At 37.0% G+C, this 18,716-nt stretch overlaps 1 protein-coding gene across 4 annotated transcripts in view; it reads right to left on the reverse strand.

The window, feature by feature from the left end:
• Positions 1 to 18,716, reverse strand: part of TRAPPC9 (trafficking protein particle complex subunit 9) — a 522,448-nt gene that overhangs the window by 416,817 nt on the left and 86,915 nt on the right. For all 4 annotated transcript variants that reach the window (XM_069780118.1, XM_069780115.1, XM_069780116.1 and 1 more), the window contains 2 exons: positions 15,073 to 15,225; positions 910 to 1,034 (listed from right to left, as the gene is read on the reverse strand). In XM_069780118.1, coding sequence (XP_069636219.1) covers positions 910 to 1,034; positions 15,073 to 15,225 — 278 coding nt within the window. The remainder of the gene's footprint in view (positions 1 to 909; positions 1,035 to 15,072; positions 15,226 to 18,716) is intronic.

Here is an 18,716-nt window from a genome sequence, read left to right on the forward strand (position 1 = left end):
TGGGAAGAAAGCAAATTCACATGCAAAGCAAGTTACTGTGAAAAGCAAAGCCTATTTTTCCTTCTCAAAGACATGCTAAGCCAAATATTGCATTGTAAAACACTCAATCTAAATTCTGACTGAATGAACTAATGCAGAACACAGATCCATGTAGGAAATATATCAAATACTACAAGGCACGCAAAACATTCACCAAAGCTATGGAAGAGACCAATGAAGGGCTGCAGTACATTTTTTACAATCTTTGTTATCTTCATCTTAAATTATATGCTCTACAAATCTGGCCAGTATGAAGATGTTCTTATTTCACTGCTCAAAACAAGAAGGTTACATCTTCAACAGGTAAGATCTTCAACAGAAAAACAAACAGTAGCTTACTCCTGGGAAGACTCTCTCAGTGCAACTTCTACCTACACAACTGGTCTTTCATCCTGCTACTTTACTTTTCTTTTGGCTCTTTTAACTATTCTGTTTTATTACTTATATGAGCACCTCTAAAAGGCTTACTACCGGATGTGTGAAGATAAGACTTTGATCCCAAAATGTTTAGAAGGTAGAAAACATTCCATACATGTTAATATAAGAAAACAAAAAATTCATGGAGAAGCACCTTCCTGCAGAGTATATAGCTTAAGAAAGCAACATGAGGTGAAGAACTGACAGTTCCTTGAATATACCATACTGGTAACGAACTCTTTACAATTTCTATTGTTAGCCTGATCTTATTTCACCTTTTTTGTTCTGTTGTTCTAATATAACAATCCAAACACAGATCAACAAGCTGTTCTTAAAAAAAAAAAAGGAAATATTTATGAGAAAAAGAAACCTTTACTTTTTAATCACACAACAAACCATAACACAGTACAATGAAAATGACATCTTTTACTTCTTTTGATGTCAATGACTTACCTTCACATGACTGAAGTCACCAACTTTGCTGCTTTCTTGTGGATTAATAGGTTTAGTCTCTACTCTTGGCTTGACAACCTGCCGAAAAGGACTGGAGAGCGGAAGTCCACTAACACTGATTCCATCTGGAAACAGAATAAATAAAATTACTTTTGCTTGTCTAATGTTACATTTTATTCCAACGAATCTGTATCTGTATTATCAGAGGGAGAGAAGACAAGCAAAAATAAATACTAACATTTTATACAAAAAGGCAAAACAAAAGGTAAAGATTATTTTTCTATATTTTTCTCTAGAAGCCAAAAAAACCCAAACGGGAATACACCTAAAATTCAGTGAAGGTCACAGGAAAGGAAGGTAACTGCATTTGGAATATCACACCAGAGATGTCAGAGTTAATAATTCAAAACTACTTTTAATATTTACAATATTAGAAAAGAACAAAGATAAAAGGTTCTGCTTTTCCATGATAGTGACCCTATCAACTGCTTAATATCTTTAAACTAACTTTCAGTATGAGGCCTGAGGATTCCTTTTTCAAGTATATACTGTGGAAAAGAATAGAAAATAGAGAAGTCATGTTTTGTACCACCTACTGATGTAAAAATATATAAAATATTTCTCATGTATAAAAAGGGCATAATGGAAACGAAGGTTTACATTGTAATAGTCAACAAAAAGCTTAACAGAAATGGATATCCTTAGAGGAATGTCCTCAGTTTGGTATTTACTAGCAGTCTGTGTACTGGCATACAGTATAGCAATAAAAGACAATATGACTACTTAGTAGTATCTTTTATTGCTGACAAGCTTGTATAACTTGAAGGTAAATAAATGCACTGCAGCCTATTTGGGTTTCTCAACCTACCAAAGGTACATTGTAAGCACAAACCATTAAACCGTGTGAAAATTACTGTTGAATCAAAAAAAGTCAGAGGAATAAGAAAATTAAAATAATGAAGCTTTAACATACATTAAAACTAGAGTCATAATTTGTTATTACTTAGATTTACATCCAAAGTCCAAAGAAGAGCAGGATTTAATTCCTTTACGCTGTGCAGAGCAACTGCAATCCACAAACACCAATTAAATACAAGCAAAAGCTCATATATAGCAGCAGACACATATATCTAAACATATGGGAAACACAAAATTAATACACAAAACCCAAACAATATGCCTTTTTGGAAATTGCTCCTATCAAATTATATTTGCTAATATCACATTCTAAGTCCATGGATGACCTCGAATCTAGACCTGTTGAGGATACAATCCTCAAAAGAAGAAACCAGAAGAACAAGATGGAGCACGAAATGGTTTTGCTGCATTAAAATCCTACTTCACAGGTATCCAAATGAGAAAACAAAGGGCATATCCCCATATTTCTTTACTTCCAATTTCCTTCACTAACTAATGAGTTTTAAAATGCACCTTAGTTCAGCCTTAAAGACACACTATGATAAACATCAGATTTGAAGATGCTGGTTCAGGAGGCTTACTAGTCAAAAAAAAAAAAAAAACTTAACAGTTTTTAATTTACAATTATCTCATATGCACAAAAAAAAGTGAAAACAAAGATTACTGTTTCTCAGGAAATTAATATTTCCATCACCAACTGTCATCAACATCATCCACCTCCTAGAAAGTCAATAACCTTTACAGTTTACAGCAAAATACGTATTCACATACACTGATGTACTTCACATGGGCAAAGCCTAACTTGATGCTGTGTATTTGTAATGGTTGTGGCTGGGATAGAGTTAAATTTCTTCATAGTAGCTTCTATGGGCCTGTTTTGGATTTGTGCTGAGAATAGTCTTGATAACACACTGATGTTTTAGTTACTGCTGAGCAGTACTTACACAGAATCAAGGCCTTTTCTGCTTCTCACCCAGCGAGTAGGCTGGGGGTACACAAGAAGCTGGTAGGGGACCAGGCCAGCCTTCCTCAGAGCAGCGGGTCTGCAGTCAGAGTCTGCCCTTGGGTCGGGATGCCACCCAAGGGAACTCCTGCAGGTTAAGAGCACTCATCTTTTAGGTTAGTGATATGCACATTTTGGGTCATCATTTCTAAAGCTTAAGAATTCTTAAGTCAGTTGTGCAGTATCAATTTCCCTTTATATCACCGAACCTGTGGTTTACTAATGTTCTCAGAGATCTAAACAATTTTGATTGAAGAATAAATTTCATTGAGCTTAACACCCATTTAATTTGATTGCACAAGCCTCCGCCTCAGGGACACAGCCAGGACAGCTGACCCCAACTGACCAGAGGGATATTCCAGACCATATGATGTCACGCTCAGCAATAAACATTGGGGGGAGGTTGGCAGGGGGGTCACTGCTCAGGGACAGGCTGGGATCGGTCGGTTGGTGGTAAGCAATTGTTTTCATTTGCATCACTTGTCTTTCTTGGGGTTTATTTTCCTCTATTTTTTCTTTTCCTTACTTTTTTTTAATTATTATTTCTTTTTTTAATTATTAAACTTGTTTTATCTCAACCCATGAGTTTCTTTCTCACTTTTACCCTGGCAATTCTTCCCCCATCCCACTGGAAGGTGGAAGGGGGGTGTGAGTGAGCAGCTGTGTGGTGCATAGTTGCCAGACAGCGTTAAACCACGACATTCTCAAGGCTTCCACTGACTTCTGCAGAGGATTGCCAAAAGCTGAGTGAAGATGTCTAAGATGCCATTCTTGCAGTTGCCACAGTGTATTACTGGCTCCCCAAGGGCCAAGGTACTACTCTTCGAAAGATGGTATCAGATGCTACCACTGAAGTGGAAGGAATGATCAACTTGCAGAAACAAATCTCAGTGCTTTAAAGGAAAGGAATTTTAAGGAGGGAAATTTAAAGGAAAGGAAAATTATTTTGGTGGTTCTGGTGACCTTCACACAGAAGCAAAAGAACTAGTAGCTAAATCAAATATCTATTCATTTTTGTGTGGAGTGCATGAAAAATTACCTTTTTTCCCCTTCAACTCACAGCACAAGTTGTCACATTGATGTTTAATGTTCATTAGATATAAGTCTTTGTGCAACAGTTAGGATGGACTTTGCCACACCTTATGTTTTGGTGCACAATTTTGAAGCAAATATCATCATCATCCCCACTTACTTGGGTTTGCAGAGCAATTTCAGTGCATGCAAGCTAGATTCTTTTTGGATTAAACAAACCAAAACTAAAGACTTCGGTCCCAGAGTACAAGTACTGTACTCCAATCCCAACAAGCAGTCCTTCAGACAAATTTGTATCACACATGTGGAGGGGATATTTTATCCAGAGGGCCAAAATAAGTCTGGCGTCAGGTAGAATACTTGAATCACACCACAATGTAATGCAAGACCTTTAGCACTGAGTGCTTCTACCTACCAATCTATTCCTACTGCATCATCTAAATGTAGATATAGCCTTTAGTCACTAAATCCAGCAATTCTAAATAAGGAATTATAGTGAGATAACCAGGCAGTATAAGCATAGAAAAAAAGCTGTGTGTGATCAGACATTATATACTACACATTTAAGACCAAGCATTTAGAGTTTCATTAGATCTAAGATCCAAATACAACACAGCCCCTAATGAATCTTCAGAACCACACAGCTTGCAGTCTACCTAAATTAATCAGGGTTGCCAACCATCTAATGGAACTACTCTTTGCCGTTCAGATTACAGTTTACAGCCATGTTCAGATAGACAGCACAGATCAAGCACGCCTCAACGGACAGTCTGCAAGATTTTAATAGTGAAAGACTAACACTGTATTTTCCAATGTTATATCTTTGCTCAAGCATACTGTGAAAGCATTGAATATCCTGTTGTATATTACTGGGGGAGAGCAGGAGAGGCAGATGAGAACACCCTCCCTGTGCAATGTAGCTTTACTAAAAATTAGTCAAAACTTACTGTGCATAAATGTGTTTATCCATGTGCAAACACTGCTTCGGACTGTTCAGTAGCAAATTTTTTAATAAGTTACTCTTAAGGGACAGACATTAAAGTGACTCACATGGGCTTATCAAAGAGAAATACATCTTGTAATACCTGTTCCATCTTTTAGATGGCATCATGACGTCTCAAATTCAGGCAACAGTAGTTACAGTTATACCTCCCAAAGGTTTGTATTTTGATTATTAGCTTGTATGATAATCCATGCATTTTCATAGAATGGTTTGGGTTGGAAGAGACCTTTAAAGATCACCTATGCCAAACCTCAAGTCACCTTCTTTTTTCACCTTCATTGCTGTTCTTTTCCAGGTTAGCTAGTTAATGACTTATACATTAAAACAAAAACACCAAAAAAAAACACAAACCAACCCACACCGACCAAATCCTCAAACCAACCAAATAAAAAAAAAAACAGTATCAAAAAAACCCCAACAACCCTGAGAGTAATCAGAGCACAAAGGCATGTTGTACTACTTTGAAAGGTATGCAGCATTAGCCTGGTTTTCCTCATTGTTAGAATTCTTCTTTTAATATCTATGAACGTTCAAATTAAGAGTGTTGATTAATATTAAATATTAAAACGTATTTGTTCCATGTGGGTTCACTGCAGAAAAATCAATCAACAGCATCTAACTGATACAAAATCAGAAGGGGTAAGACTGAATAGGGTTGCTACAAATGGGAACACAATCATGAGTTATTATATGACTATCTGGGAAAACTGGAAAACACAACTGCTAAACTTAGTAGTTTTTATTAGTATTCAACTAAAATTGAGAAAGCCTTTTCTCTTACAATGTAACTACATTAAATCATGCATTAAGCTAGCCCATGAACACCAGGGAAAAAGGAGATGAGAGCACGAAATAATTTTGTATGTGCTAATAGGTATTTTAGTTCTAACTTGCACAAGAAATAACAAGGTATTAAACCACTCCTAGACCAACACTTACCATCTCTTAAAAGCCAACTGATATTAAAGCAAACATACTTATTAGCCTAAGCTTTGAGGCAATAATACACTAAAAAGTCAAAGACAGCTTGCCAGCAAAACTCATCATAAATACATTCGATCACAGGCTTTGAAATCTACTCTTTTTTAATGAAAATAAAAAGTTTTACCTCAGGAAAAATATTGTTTTCAAATTGATGAATTATTTTTACCAGTTCTATATTTAGAAGAAAAGTTGACACTGACTGGTGCATAAAATTGCAAAGAAAAACTTAAAAGAACCAAGCACTAAAAATTGCAAAGCACTAGTCAGATTTTCCATCTTATATAAGGCACAGGTTTTCCTTTCTTTGAGAAAGGAATAGATAATACTTAAAACAACATCTTGGACATACAACTAATGCCTTGCTTAATTTTCTTTTAAAAACCCATTCTATTTTCATTTTCTTAGGGCGGGGGCAGGGGGGAGACAAAGGTTAGTTTAAACATTTTCTTTGGGGAAGAGGGAATTTTTTAATCTCTAAATTGTACCTGCAAAAGGAGGTATAGCAAAGGAAACACCAGTTCTGCTTCAGGCTAAGAGGAAAGTCTAAGGTAACCATTGTAGTGGTCAAACTTTCTGTTTCAAGTCTGTGGCTCTCAAACTTGGCATATAACACAGAGCCCAGTGCCAGGCACTGTGCTATACTTCAAAGGACTCACACCTTCGCAACTTTGACTGTAGAAGGGAACTTCTCTGTGAGAGGACAAAAAAAATTAATGTTCTGCTGCAAGCAATTTTTTTTTATTATTTAGCTTTTCCTGTTCTTTGACCAGGCAGCAAAGTTGGTTAGACATTGTCCAGCTCCTCTGCAATACAATGGAGAAACACATTCTGTTAAAAGCTCTAGTAGGCTACAGAACTTAATGATGGCAGAAGAAAATAGGTAATTGAAAAATTTAGACAATGAAGCAGTTCACCAGAAGTTTTAAATTACTTGATATTTATATTTTTTGAGACTTCATATGTTTTATTTTCTCTCATGAAGTTTGAAGATATGAAGATGCTAAATCCTCCACAGTTTTCTTTCATCAATCCATACTGTCAAACAGCTTCAGCAGCCTTTCACTATAAAAAGAACAATTGTCTTTCTACTCTGTCCAGAAATCTTCCTAATTTCTAGAATCCACATTGATTATTTCCATGGTAACAGCATATGACCAACACTTTTTCCATGGTAACTGCAAAAACACAGCTTGCCTTTCCAACATCACAGTCACTGCTGTCACAACAGAGGAAAATCTCTTACCGGCATTTCCTCTCTCCTCTCAAATGTTAAGTAAATTGTCAATTTAATTTCATTAGCCACTTTCACAGCTCACTGCACAGAAAAATCCCACACAATTTTGTATTTGAATGAGGGAAAGTTTACTAAGGGGGTTAAACCTGTAGATTTACAACCCAATGACTAAGCACTGAAGAAAGAGCTGGCATGGGACAGCTTCCGTGCCATTCTAATCCACAGCTCCCTTGTAACACTGTGCTGTACAACAATCACTGACCTGATCCAGGTGACAAAAATATACACTTTTCAACAGGTGCATCACAACTACAGTGGTCTCAAACCCTGTGGCAAGGAAACCCTTAAGTAACCTTACCACTGAAGCCAGGACACTACAGAAGTTTGTTTGTATTCCAAGGCACTCTACAGGTAACTGGCAATATGATGTCACATGAAATGCAAAACAGCATAAGATTTTAGGTTGAACTGCTTCTTCTCTGCAGAAGAAATACTTATAATCCAATAGCAGTACAAACCTGCTTACTACTGTTTTCTAAAGACACATGAAACTTACCTACTACTATATATTTGGTGTCCATCCCCAGGTGCTGTCAGTGGGGCTGCAGGGCGGCCTCTATGAGGAGAGGCCGGGGCTGCCCCGTGCCGGACACAGCCGGTTCCAGCCGGTCCCAGCCGGCTCCAACGGCCCCACCGCAGGACACAGCTGAGCCCCTCAGCCAAGATGGCGGAAAACAGGTTCCAGAAAGGGCCGAAGGCGGCACAGGCAGAGGAGGAGGAGGAGGGAGCCGAGGAGGGAGCAGCAGCAGGAGGAGGAGGAGGAGGAGGGCGGGAGGCGGTGCAGGCCCGCAGCAGGGATCCCCTGCAGCCCTGGAGAGACCCCGCTGGAGCAGAGACCCCCCCTGCAGCCCGGGGAGGGCCCCACAGGGGCCGCAGCAGGGGGATATTTCCTGCAGGAGCTGCGGCCGTGGAGAGCCCGGGCGGGAGCAGGTTGTCCCTGAAGGACTGCAGCCCGGGGAAGGGCCCGCGCTGGAGCAGGGAGACGTGGGAGGAGGGAGGAGCGGCCCAGAGGGGCTGGGGGGGACCCACCGCAACCCCCGGCCCCAGCCCCTGCGCCGCCCCTCAGGGGGACACGAGTCGGGAGGGAAGGGGTGAAGCTGGGAAAGGGGAAAACAGGGGGGAAGGTGTTTTAATTTTGGTTTTGTTTCTCACTAGCCAAATCTACTTTGATTGGAGGTAAATGCAATTAATTTCCCCAAGTCTAGTCTGTTTTTCCTGTGATAGTAATTGCTAAGTCATCTCCCTGTCTTTACCTTAGCCCATGAGCTTTCTCAACCTATTTTCTCCCCCTGTCCTGTTTAAGATGGGGAGCAAGCAAGCAGCTGGGGAGCGGGGAGAGGGTGTTTGGCCCTTAGTCAAGGTTAACCACCACATATTAAAAAAATATAAAAACACTATAACTTCTTTCTCTACATGAGTAACAGTACGAATTAATAACCCAAGAGATATGTCAGAGGTTTTGGAAATACACAACTTGAGCATAAAATATGAAAACTAAATGCCCCCTCAACCCATTTGTTTATTTCATCAATCCATTGCCTGATAGAAATTTCAAAACAAAAATCCTCTTGGTAGGCAACCTCTCCTAAGAATACTGTAACGGTTTTAAAGTACTTTCAGCTTGCAGAAAAAAGAGAAAAAAACAACTCAAGACAGGAAAGAGTATGCTTGCCAAACCAGAATATGCCTTTTTTTTTTCCTAGAAAAAAAGAATGATCTTGTATTCTGCTGAAAGCAGGCAGAATTCTGGAAACTTGCTGTCTGCAGCAACAAAGAGGGGAATAACACAAGAGTAGATAGAGTTTCAGGCAATATAATCCACTTCACCCTTCACACTACAGGTGGGCATTAAGATGCAGTTCCTTCGCTCTCTCAAAAACATGCTTAAGACTATTATACAAGAGACCACAGGTAGCAGTGCTCCGGGCAAAGCTACTAGGAATGCATCAACACTCTGGCTCCCAGGGGCAGGGCAGAGACAACACGTAGCACACTAAGCACTTCTCTGAGACTCCACTACACTTGAAGAGGATGGTAACAATAGCAAATGCAGCATAAGTAAGGATTCTTTCCTGAGGTTGGTGAACTAACTAAAATAGAATTGCAAGTTAAATTTAGAATAAGGGTGAATACAACGAAAGGGAGCAAATGAAGTGTGAAAAAATTCATAATCAAAGACTAGAAATTATTTATACATAGTACATTAGATGCTAAAATAAAGTACCTCAGCAAGGAAATAGTGGAAAAGGATGGCAGGTCAATTAGCCTGTATGTGCCAGTAATAGATTTGTTGCTATTTACCTCATGTCTGTCTTACCTATTTACATTTTAAAGATTTGGGGCCTGAAATACCTCTTATTACATGTTTGTATAGCAGCTGGTACAACTGATATAGGCCGAGGTCCTATGGCACTTATAAACTGTTGAAAAAAAAACCCTGTATCAATCAAATTGTAAGAGAAGATTATTTGTCTAGATTAAAAGGCAGTTGGAAGAGAAAAAGGCACCTTATCTTCTGTGAGCACTAAAGCTGGAATTCAAGAACAAGTCTGTAAGAAAAGTTCTCAAAAAAATTAAGAATATTTTTGAAGTAACATGGTGCTAAATTTACGGAGGACACAGAAGCATTTGAAGTTAAGGGGAAAAAAAAACCAAAACCAACCAAAAAAACCCCCACAAACTCATTTACTCAGATTAACAGTGCAATCAAAGTGAAAACTAACATCTTCAAACTGCATAGACAAAAAACTTCCTAGAAATGAAGCCCCTTCAAAAAATATTCTGAATGATTAAATGTAATAAAGGCAACCAAGCATAGTAACATATAAATAAACATACTGAAATATCTCAGAGGACTTCCATCATCATCATCAGTAATACAATTATCTTAATAGAGTCCTCTAGGCTACTTAGTTTTTTAGAAGACCTGTCAAGACTACATTTAAATTCAAAATCAGGTATCTTTCTAACAAAGAAATATATTGTCTATATGCTATGTAAGTGTAAGAACATTTTTAGGTAGATAAAATCTAGCCATTTAAGCAGAAAAGCAACCAAGCGAGTATGAAACATGCAATAGTCTTTCATACCAATATTAAAAAATATTCAAGATGACTGCTTTTAGAAATATGTTATTATTTCTTTGCAACCTTTTCTCCCCCAGAGAAGGGAAGGAAAGACTTAAGGCATAGGTTTGCTTCTCTCTTCGCACATAATTAATTAGTTCCTTTGATGAGTTTATGAATTTAAATATTCTTGCACCTGTCTTTAGGTTCTCTATACACAGAATGAATGAACATAATGAAGTACTCATTGTAGATTATTTCATTAACCTTGCAAAACATTATCCCCATGTAACAGAACCTTTTTTAAAAGACTGCTTCCCACTAACAAATTACCATGAACAATGCAATCCAGAAAGAGCAGCTATTCTTTTCCCATTTAGCATCAGGCAAATACTGGATTTCAGAAATTAAAGTATAATGACTGGGAAGGAGAATTCATCATGCTCATAATGTGTGCATCCCATTCACTGCTTTACATCACCTTAACAGGTGACAGAGACCTTACTGCTTAAGCTCCTTAAGCCTGGCTGTACCAAGCAGACAGTGTGCTTCCTCCTGTCTTACTGAGTGTAACAACCTTAGAATCAACTTAAATACACACAGTGACTTTCCTGACCAGAGAACCAGGAACATACAGAGAAGGAACCCTGAACCACCCAGCTGAGGGATAGGAGACCCAAAACTTCATTAGCATTTCCAGCAAACAGATCTCCGACAGGGAATCCCTGAATCTTGGTCAACTGCCTTCAAGACATAAGCCTGGTCATCTTAATCCTAATTAATGAAGTGTCTCTAGAATACCTGTCCAGCTGTTCAAAGTGTTTGCAAAGTAATTAATTCCAAAGATAATAAACCAAGGAAATCTAGATTGTGACAAGAACCTTAGACATGCTTTGATGGGATGTGCATTCTTCTGCAATGTTATTAGGCTGTTTTTGCATAAACCCAATTCCCAGCATGGAAGCCTATACAATACAGACAGAATGGCATGTTCCTGACATCACAGCTAGGACCTCACAAAAATTAATGACTGGGCAATGAAATGTCAAATGAAATTCAGCATAAAAAAATGGGAAAAAACAACCCTAAACTTCTATGTGAAATAAGAGGCTCTCAGCATACCATTACTGTTCAGGAGCAAGATCCTGGAGCTATGGTTCACAGATTCATGAATCTACAAACCCAATTTTCAGCAGCAGTCAAAAAAGCAAATGACAGATTTGCATTATTGTGTCATTAGAAGGAAAGTAATATAAACCAAAATACAATTGTTAGATCACTACAGAAATACATAGATCACCTTTCAAATAGCATGTACAGCCTACCTCAAACATATAGAGCTGAAAGCAGTCAAAAGGGACAAGGCTGATCAATGTTCAGAACTGTCTCCATAAGAGGGACAACTAAGCCCATTAAATATATTCTGTCTGTGAAAGAGACCACTGTGACAGTAACAAGAGGAAATGTATAAAATCATGACTGTATGTACGATGTTTAGAAGATGTACTGTTACCTGTTTCTTGCAATACAAGAACCAAGTAATATCAGAAGGACACCAGTAGGTGCAAAGCTGCTATAAGTAATTTAGCTGCAATTCTTCTTGACACAGGATGTTGTACAGTCCTGATGAAGAGAGTGAAGAATTTTATGAATGAGAAACCCACTGAGGATGACTAACAATGCCTAAAACCAGAGAAACCATATCAGGCTCTGGAAGTTCCTAAGCTAACAACAGTTGGGAGCCCAAAAGCCTAAAGGAAAGTAGCATGTATGTTCATGATTCTCCCTATATTCTGCCTCGGGCATCTGCTCTTAGCCACTATCACAGCCAGGATATTGGACTAGACGGTCATTGAGCTGATCCTGTACAGCCACTCATGTGTTTTTGCTTCCTTTAATCTAGAAGAACATCTAACATTTTTCTTTACAAGACAGTATACCATCAACACACAAGAATTAGATCAGCAATTTTGATTGATAACTTAGTTTACTTTCCAATTGGATAAGTGTATCATCAGAAACATCAGTAATTTATCCTTTCTGTACTATGTCCTGATTACAAACAGAGTAAAAGGAAACAATTTCAGCAGCAAATGAAAACAGATCAAAGTAACAGATGCCCCGCTAAGGGCATTACTTTTAAAAGGCAAAAGTATTTTGATCATCATTGTAAATCTGGTCTTCAAAAGAAAAAGGTACCATGGCTACCATATGATTAAAAGTCATGCCATAGTTGCCATTGATTTTTCTAGCTCTTTACTGTTCTTCACATCAGGATCTTACCTGCTTCTTTAGAAAGTACAATATTTGTAAAGTTAAAAGCAATATAGAAAAATTACAGTAGCAATTAAAAATGTCAATGTACTTAGCATCTCTAATAATACTTTCAAGATACACACAGTACATAGCACCCAAAGATACTGAAGTTCTAAAGAAACACTAATGGATCCTACTCCTTTATCATCACTGAACAAGAAAAGGTTGAATTGCTTCCAGGCTTCAGTTACACAACCTTTCAAAGAAGCTGTAGGCAGAAATAACAAGGTCATTCCAAGATTTTGTTCACATGTGGTCACATAAAAGTTAGATACAGGTAAAAAAAAAAGAAGCCAAAATCCACTATTGCACAATTGTTCAATATCAATACCGAGAATTAAGTTTGTTATCTTCTTCTATAGAGTATTTTGTTTGTATCTTATTTTATCTGAAAAACTGCTGGGCAACTACAGCTTCAGAATCCCTTTGAAGCTTCTTTGAGACAGGGCAAATTTGGAAGTTACAAAAACAAAATCAACAGAACCGGCACTAAAGACAGTAACGTCTAGCTTGATGCCGTGAAAAGCTGAAATCAGGACTCAATAGTCAGGATGACAGTAGGTATTATTTATTGCAGAGCTGGGTGCACGGGGGATCGCTCCTCCTAATATGCGTGCGGCATCAAGTCAGTTACACAATTTATATGCAATTTATGCATACATATTCGTAAAATAATTAGCATATTCATGACTTTTCTGGGAACTCATTAACATAAGTAACCACCCATCTCCACATGCGCATCATAATCCTTGGATGGGTTTCAGGGACAACTGTGCAGTCTTGAGGCATCCTTTGCCTCTTTATCTCATAGTGACCTTGCATTCCATTCGCAAAGATAAATTCCATTAAAAGATTACTGTGTGCTTACATATCTGTCTCACAAGACAATGTTTACATAGTTCATTGCTGCTGCTTGTTAAGAGTCTTGTCTGGTAGACTCTGAGTCCATCAGGCTCAGGCTTCAAGCTTTTAAAATACTGACTTTCATAATTATTTTTCAATTTATATTGATTACATTGATCAAGTTCCTTCTCATTTCCATGCCACTGATTTCTTTCCTATTAATGCTAACCTGTCAACAAATAAAAGCTAAGTTTCCAAAGTTCAATTTAAATTTTGACTCAACTGGCCTATAGTCTTTCCATATAATACAATAGATTGAATAATTGAATTATGATCTAATAAAAGCTTTTATAAAATAAGCAAGCAATAAGCCATTGGAATTTCCATGGAAAAGACAGGTCATCTACAGGGTACACAAGGACCAAGAGTTCAGGGATCTGTAAGTAATGCAGTATCATCTGCTCCTGAAACAGTAAAATAATTCTACAGGTAGCATCGGATCTGCTCCCCCACCCCCCCATTCCATGAATTTGTAGCACAAATTTGTGCTGTACAGAATTACAGTTCCTATCAAGGGCATTTCTCAAAGCCTCAATTCCTTGGCAGCTGTGTTTTCACGGTAATATCAGGGTGTGGTCTTCCTCCACTATCAGCTTTTTCAAAAAGTTCTAAAGTAAATATTAGTGTAGCAACACTATGGGTTTTATGCAGTTAAATCCTAAAATACTTTTATAATATACGTATTTTGCACCAGGGAGGTTTAAAAAACAAAGAAGCCTTTTAATCTTTACTAACAATTACTACAATTTCCGTCTAAATGCATTTGCAAGATAACTCACAGAACTCAGTTCTATTCAACTTGAATAAGCTGTACATACAATCCTGTTGCATTTTTTCTATACTGAAAATATTATTTTTTTAAAGATTAATTATACTGATAAAGCATACCTGCAACTGGATCATGGGAAACAGTCCAAATAATAATGATTTTTTTTTTTTTTTTAATACGGGAATATCTTGTTTTGTCAAGTTAATTCAATCAGTGTAAATATAACAGGCAATTGAAAAAATACAGAGTATAGCAATTACTCCAGTGAGACTGTGTGTTTATTATAAAAAGGAAATCCTTATTACAAGTATCTGGTACTTGTAATTCCAGATAATTCTAATACAAGCAAACATTGTGGGTTTTTTATTCAAAAGAAACCATGAGTTTAAGCACATGAAACTTTCTCTACAGTACAAATATTAGGGAGATTATGCCCTAACATTGCAGTGTGTCACTTCTGGCAAAACCACAGTCAGCCACGATTAAGAATCCTACAATCTGCGTAACTAAATGATCAACTTAACGTTATTTCTCTTTAAACTCACTGATGTTTGCAAACTATTTTTCTTTATCTTCATAAGATAAGGATACAAAGACACACATCAAAAAAACTCTGTGTCAGGAAGGATTTAAAAAGATAGCAAGACAAGATCTCATGACAGGGAAGTTTGGTCAGACTATCATGCCCACAGTCATCACAAAAATTCAGTCTCCAATCCATACAGCTCACTGAACAATTGTCTTTACATTAAAAGACACAAATACGAAAATACACAGCCACATCACACACCGTATTTTAAAACAAATGGCGTAACAACTGGGTGTTTCTCAGAAGCACATACAACCCTCCTAAACAAGGAGAAATTAAAAACTCACCATCACTGAGATCTTGCAGAAGATTTTCTTGGCATGAGAAGTCCAGCTTCACTTTAATGTTTACAGTAAATGTTGCAATCTTTCCAGGTTTTAAAGGAAACTGGGAGAGGGTATCTTCTAGCTTCCAACTCAAGAAGTCCCCATACAGCTTCTCTATATTAAAATAAGGAAAAAATTCATAAGCATAACCACTGTGTTAAGGAAGTTTAAGTTTATAACTGTTGCACAGAGTATTAACTGATCTGTCATTTTCTGTTAATATTCTAAAATATTCAGAATTAAGCATTAAAAATTAATGTAATGCTAGAAAGACATTAGAGAGGTTACTGACATTGGCCTGGAAGCATGTAGATCACAAAGCTCAAAATATGATACTAAGTTAAGAACACTACCAGAAGAAAAATACGGCACAACAGACAGCATTAAATATACATTTGAATACTTGAGAACACAGCTTGAAGGGGACCTAGAAGTTCATATAGTTTGGAATCATACAGACTCCAACTTGGGAAATGGCATATGAATGCACAAAACATTTCATCAAAATATTACACCAAAATAAATCAGGAGCAATTCTGAAACACAACGGAGAAGGCTAGGAAGACTACTAGCTTTCATTTTTTTATAAAACAAAAGTCCTTTCTGAAAACTGAGAAGCATAAAGTACACAAGACCCAAATATTAAGGATGCTGTCAGACAGGATTAGTTCATGTTAAAAGGTATTTGAAAAATTATTTATCATTGGTCCATATGAGATACGGCGTCTGTTATTATTAGCTCCTCTGCCCTAAGCCTAAAGTGCCAGAAGGCATACGAGAAAAAAAAACAATATTTACTGTTCATCAATACATTGAGACACTTTATCCAGTTATTCAGTCTCCTTATTACTCCAGTAACATCGAAAGAACCATCTTGAAACGAAGAAGAGCAGAGGGTTAAGTCCACTTCAGGAAGAACAGTGAGTTAGTTATCTGTTATTTCAAGCTCTGAAGTATGCCAAAACCAAAAGTCATGGACATTTAAGTACCTTCAGCAGAAGCCATCTAAAAAGTGATATTCTATGAACTTTATGCAAGAGCAAATTTTTTTTTTAGAATGACAGAAAAGGTTGTTACATACTAGAATGGTACAATAACAATGACTACTTCCTGAATTAATCTTATTTCAGTTACTAAATAAACACAAGAAATATCTGCTAATGTCTGATTTCTTTTACACACTTCATGAATGATCCGGGCGGTGGAATTGATCTCCCAGTGTTACACTTCTAATCCATTTTACAGGATGGAGTTAATTTTCTTTATAGACACCTATACAGTGCTGTGGTTTGGACTTGTGACTAAAACAGTGTTGGCAACACACCAGCTTTTTGGCTATTGCTGTGCAGTACTTGCAGAGCATCAAGGGTTTCTCTTTTCCCAGTTCGCCCTGCCAGCAAGTAGGCCAGCAGCGGGCAAGAAGCTAGAAGGCAATACAACCAGGACAGCTGAGCCAGACTGACCAAAAGGATATTCCATGCCATAAAATGTAATTTTGGTTTGTTTTTAACTTCCTCCTTCCTTTGACTATTAAATAGCCTTTATCTCTACTTAGAAGTTTTTGCACTTTTGCCCTTCTGATTCTCTTCCCCACCCTGCTGGGGGAGAAGATGGGGGCAGTGAGCGACCAACTGGCTGGGGGCTTTGGTTCTGGCCAGAGTCAAACCCCCACATTCATAAATTCATTAATATTTGCAAGACCATACAATGCTAAACACTGCAGAAAAGTCTATTAATACATAAAATAAACATGATGGTTTGACTGGGAGAATCCTAAAAATATATTAATTTAATGTCACAATGCATACTATCTCCAAAGTACACTGAAGAATCCTTCTAAAAGATCATTTAAATACCATCTCAGCACTGCTTTGCATAACACAGGGACCACTGAAAGTCACACAGTTCATCTCTACTTTGTACCAGGCTACTGTATTTAAGAGCAAGTTAGTGTATTGGCATTTCAGAGCCTTTCCAAAACCATCATCTAAGATCAATATGTGAGAAAATGGGGTGGGAAGACTGCCTCAACAACTACAATCTAGAATTAAGGATCTTTCAAAAAAAGTAGTTAGAATTCCAGTCCAAACTTTGGTGATTTGCACAGAAAAAAATGCATCTAGGGAAGAAAAAAAAAAGTTAATATTTTTTCATTAACTTCTACCTAAACAATAACTGCTTTGCCTCAGATATATTTTTCTCACAGACCATCAATTGTTATCTTGAGTCTTTTCGCATCAAATCAATATTATGGACTTCTTTATAAGAATAAAGATGAGGTAGAAATAAAAAATCCTCCTAATAATTGTTTCCTTAAAGTCACCTCCACCTCATCCAATGATTTAGCTGTAACCATATCACTGTTCTGATTTTCTTCTATTTTCAAGAAAAGAAGTAGCTTAACAAGTACAGCAATCTCTATACCCTTTTCCCGATAAGTAAAAACATAATATGCTACAGGGATGTTTTTCCTCAATGTAAAGAAAGTATGACATATCCCAAGCACTTGAGTGTATCTTCAGTTTATTGAACAAATTGTTTCCAAAATGTATTTTCACTAAATATGAGATTTATTTTAAGAAATTATGAGTGAAAAGACTTTCCAAGTGAGAGTAACCCTTGTAGATACTCTCTGACACCTGTAATTACAAGACAAGGTCTAAATGCTTGAGCTAGAAGTTAAGCTGTAGAGAAAAATCTAGTTTATATTTATCTGACATTGGTTTATAGTTTAATAATGTTTTCTTCACCTTGTTCAGTCATCATTATTACAGTGACTTATACTATGGCATGGGTCTTCAAACTTTTCAGTTCAGTGTAAAAGAGCCTTATTTGGGACATGCCTGCATTCAGTTGTTTCCAGAGCCCAAAATTTGTGTTTAGCAAACAACTGAAGTTACAAGCGACTGTTAATCAAGAATTTAATTTAGTAACTTGTTTTATCCTTTTACTGGATGCTAAGTCATTAAAATCTAACAAGTATCATATAACAGCTTACCCACAATCTATCTTTGGGTTGCCCTAACCTGTAATAGATTTTAAGGTCTGAAAAAAAAAAAAAAAAAAAAAAAAATCTACACTGGCATTTTGCAGGAAACTCGATGGAAAAGCAAGTCTTTTGAGATCACAAGAACCTGAAGTCCTCAATTCTTTTCAATCTTAAGTTCCCAGGTAAATCTTGCTTTTTTCTATGGCTTATTTTAATGTAAGCACATCTATAACATTCTTTACTGAAATAATTTAACTCTCTGTTTGGGTATTTAACTTCACATGGCTCTTAAAACAATTATTAGAAACCATAATCTGTTTGTACCTTCCCACCATCATAAATTCATGCTATTGTATAGCACAACACCTATTAGGACTACTACCATTTTTCTCAAAATTATTTGCTCTTAAGATAACCAGTGAACAAACAAAACCATAAAATGATAAATTTAAGAATTACTTAAATAGGAACAAATTCAAGTTAGATTAGCACTGTGTATTTATTATTTGCTATATTTGAACATTAATATCGCAATTGCATAGATTGCAAACATGTAGATTTATGGGCTACCAAGTTTTTAATTTCTTTTTTTCTCTTCATAAAATGCTTTATAGAA

This window comes from Haliaeetus albicilla, chromosome 3 (genome assembly GCF_947461875.1).
Source record: "Haliaeetus albicilla chromosome 3, bHalAlb1.1, whole genome shotgun sequence".
NCBI classification, from domain to species: domain Eukaryota; kingdom Metazoa; phylum Chordata; class Aves; order Accipitriformes; family Accipitridae; genus Haliaeetus; species Haliaeetus albicilla.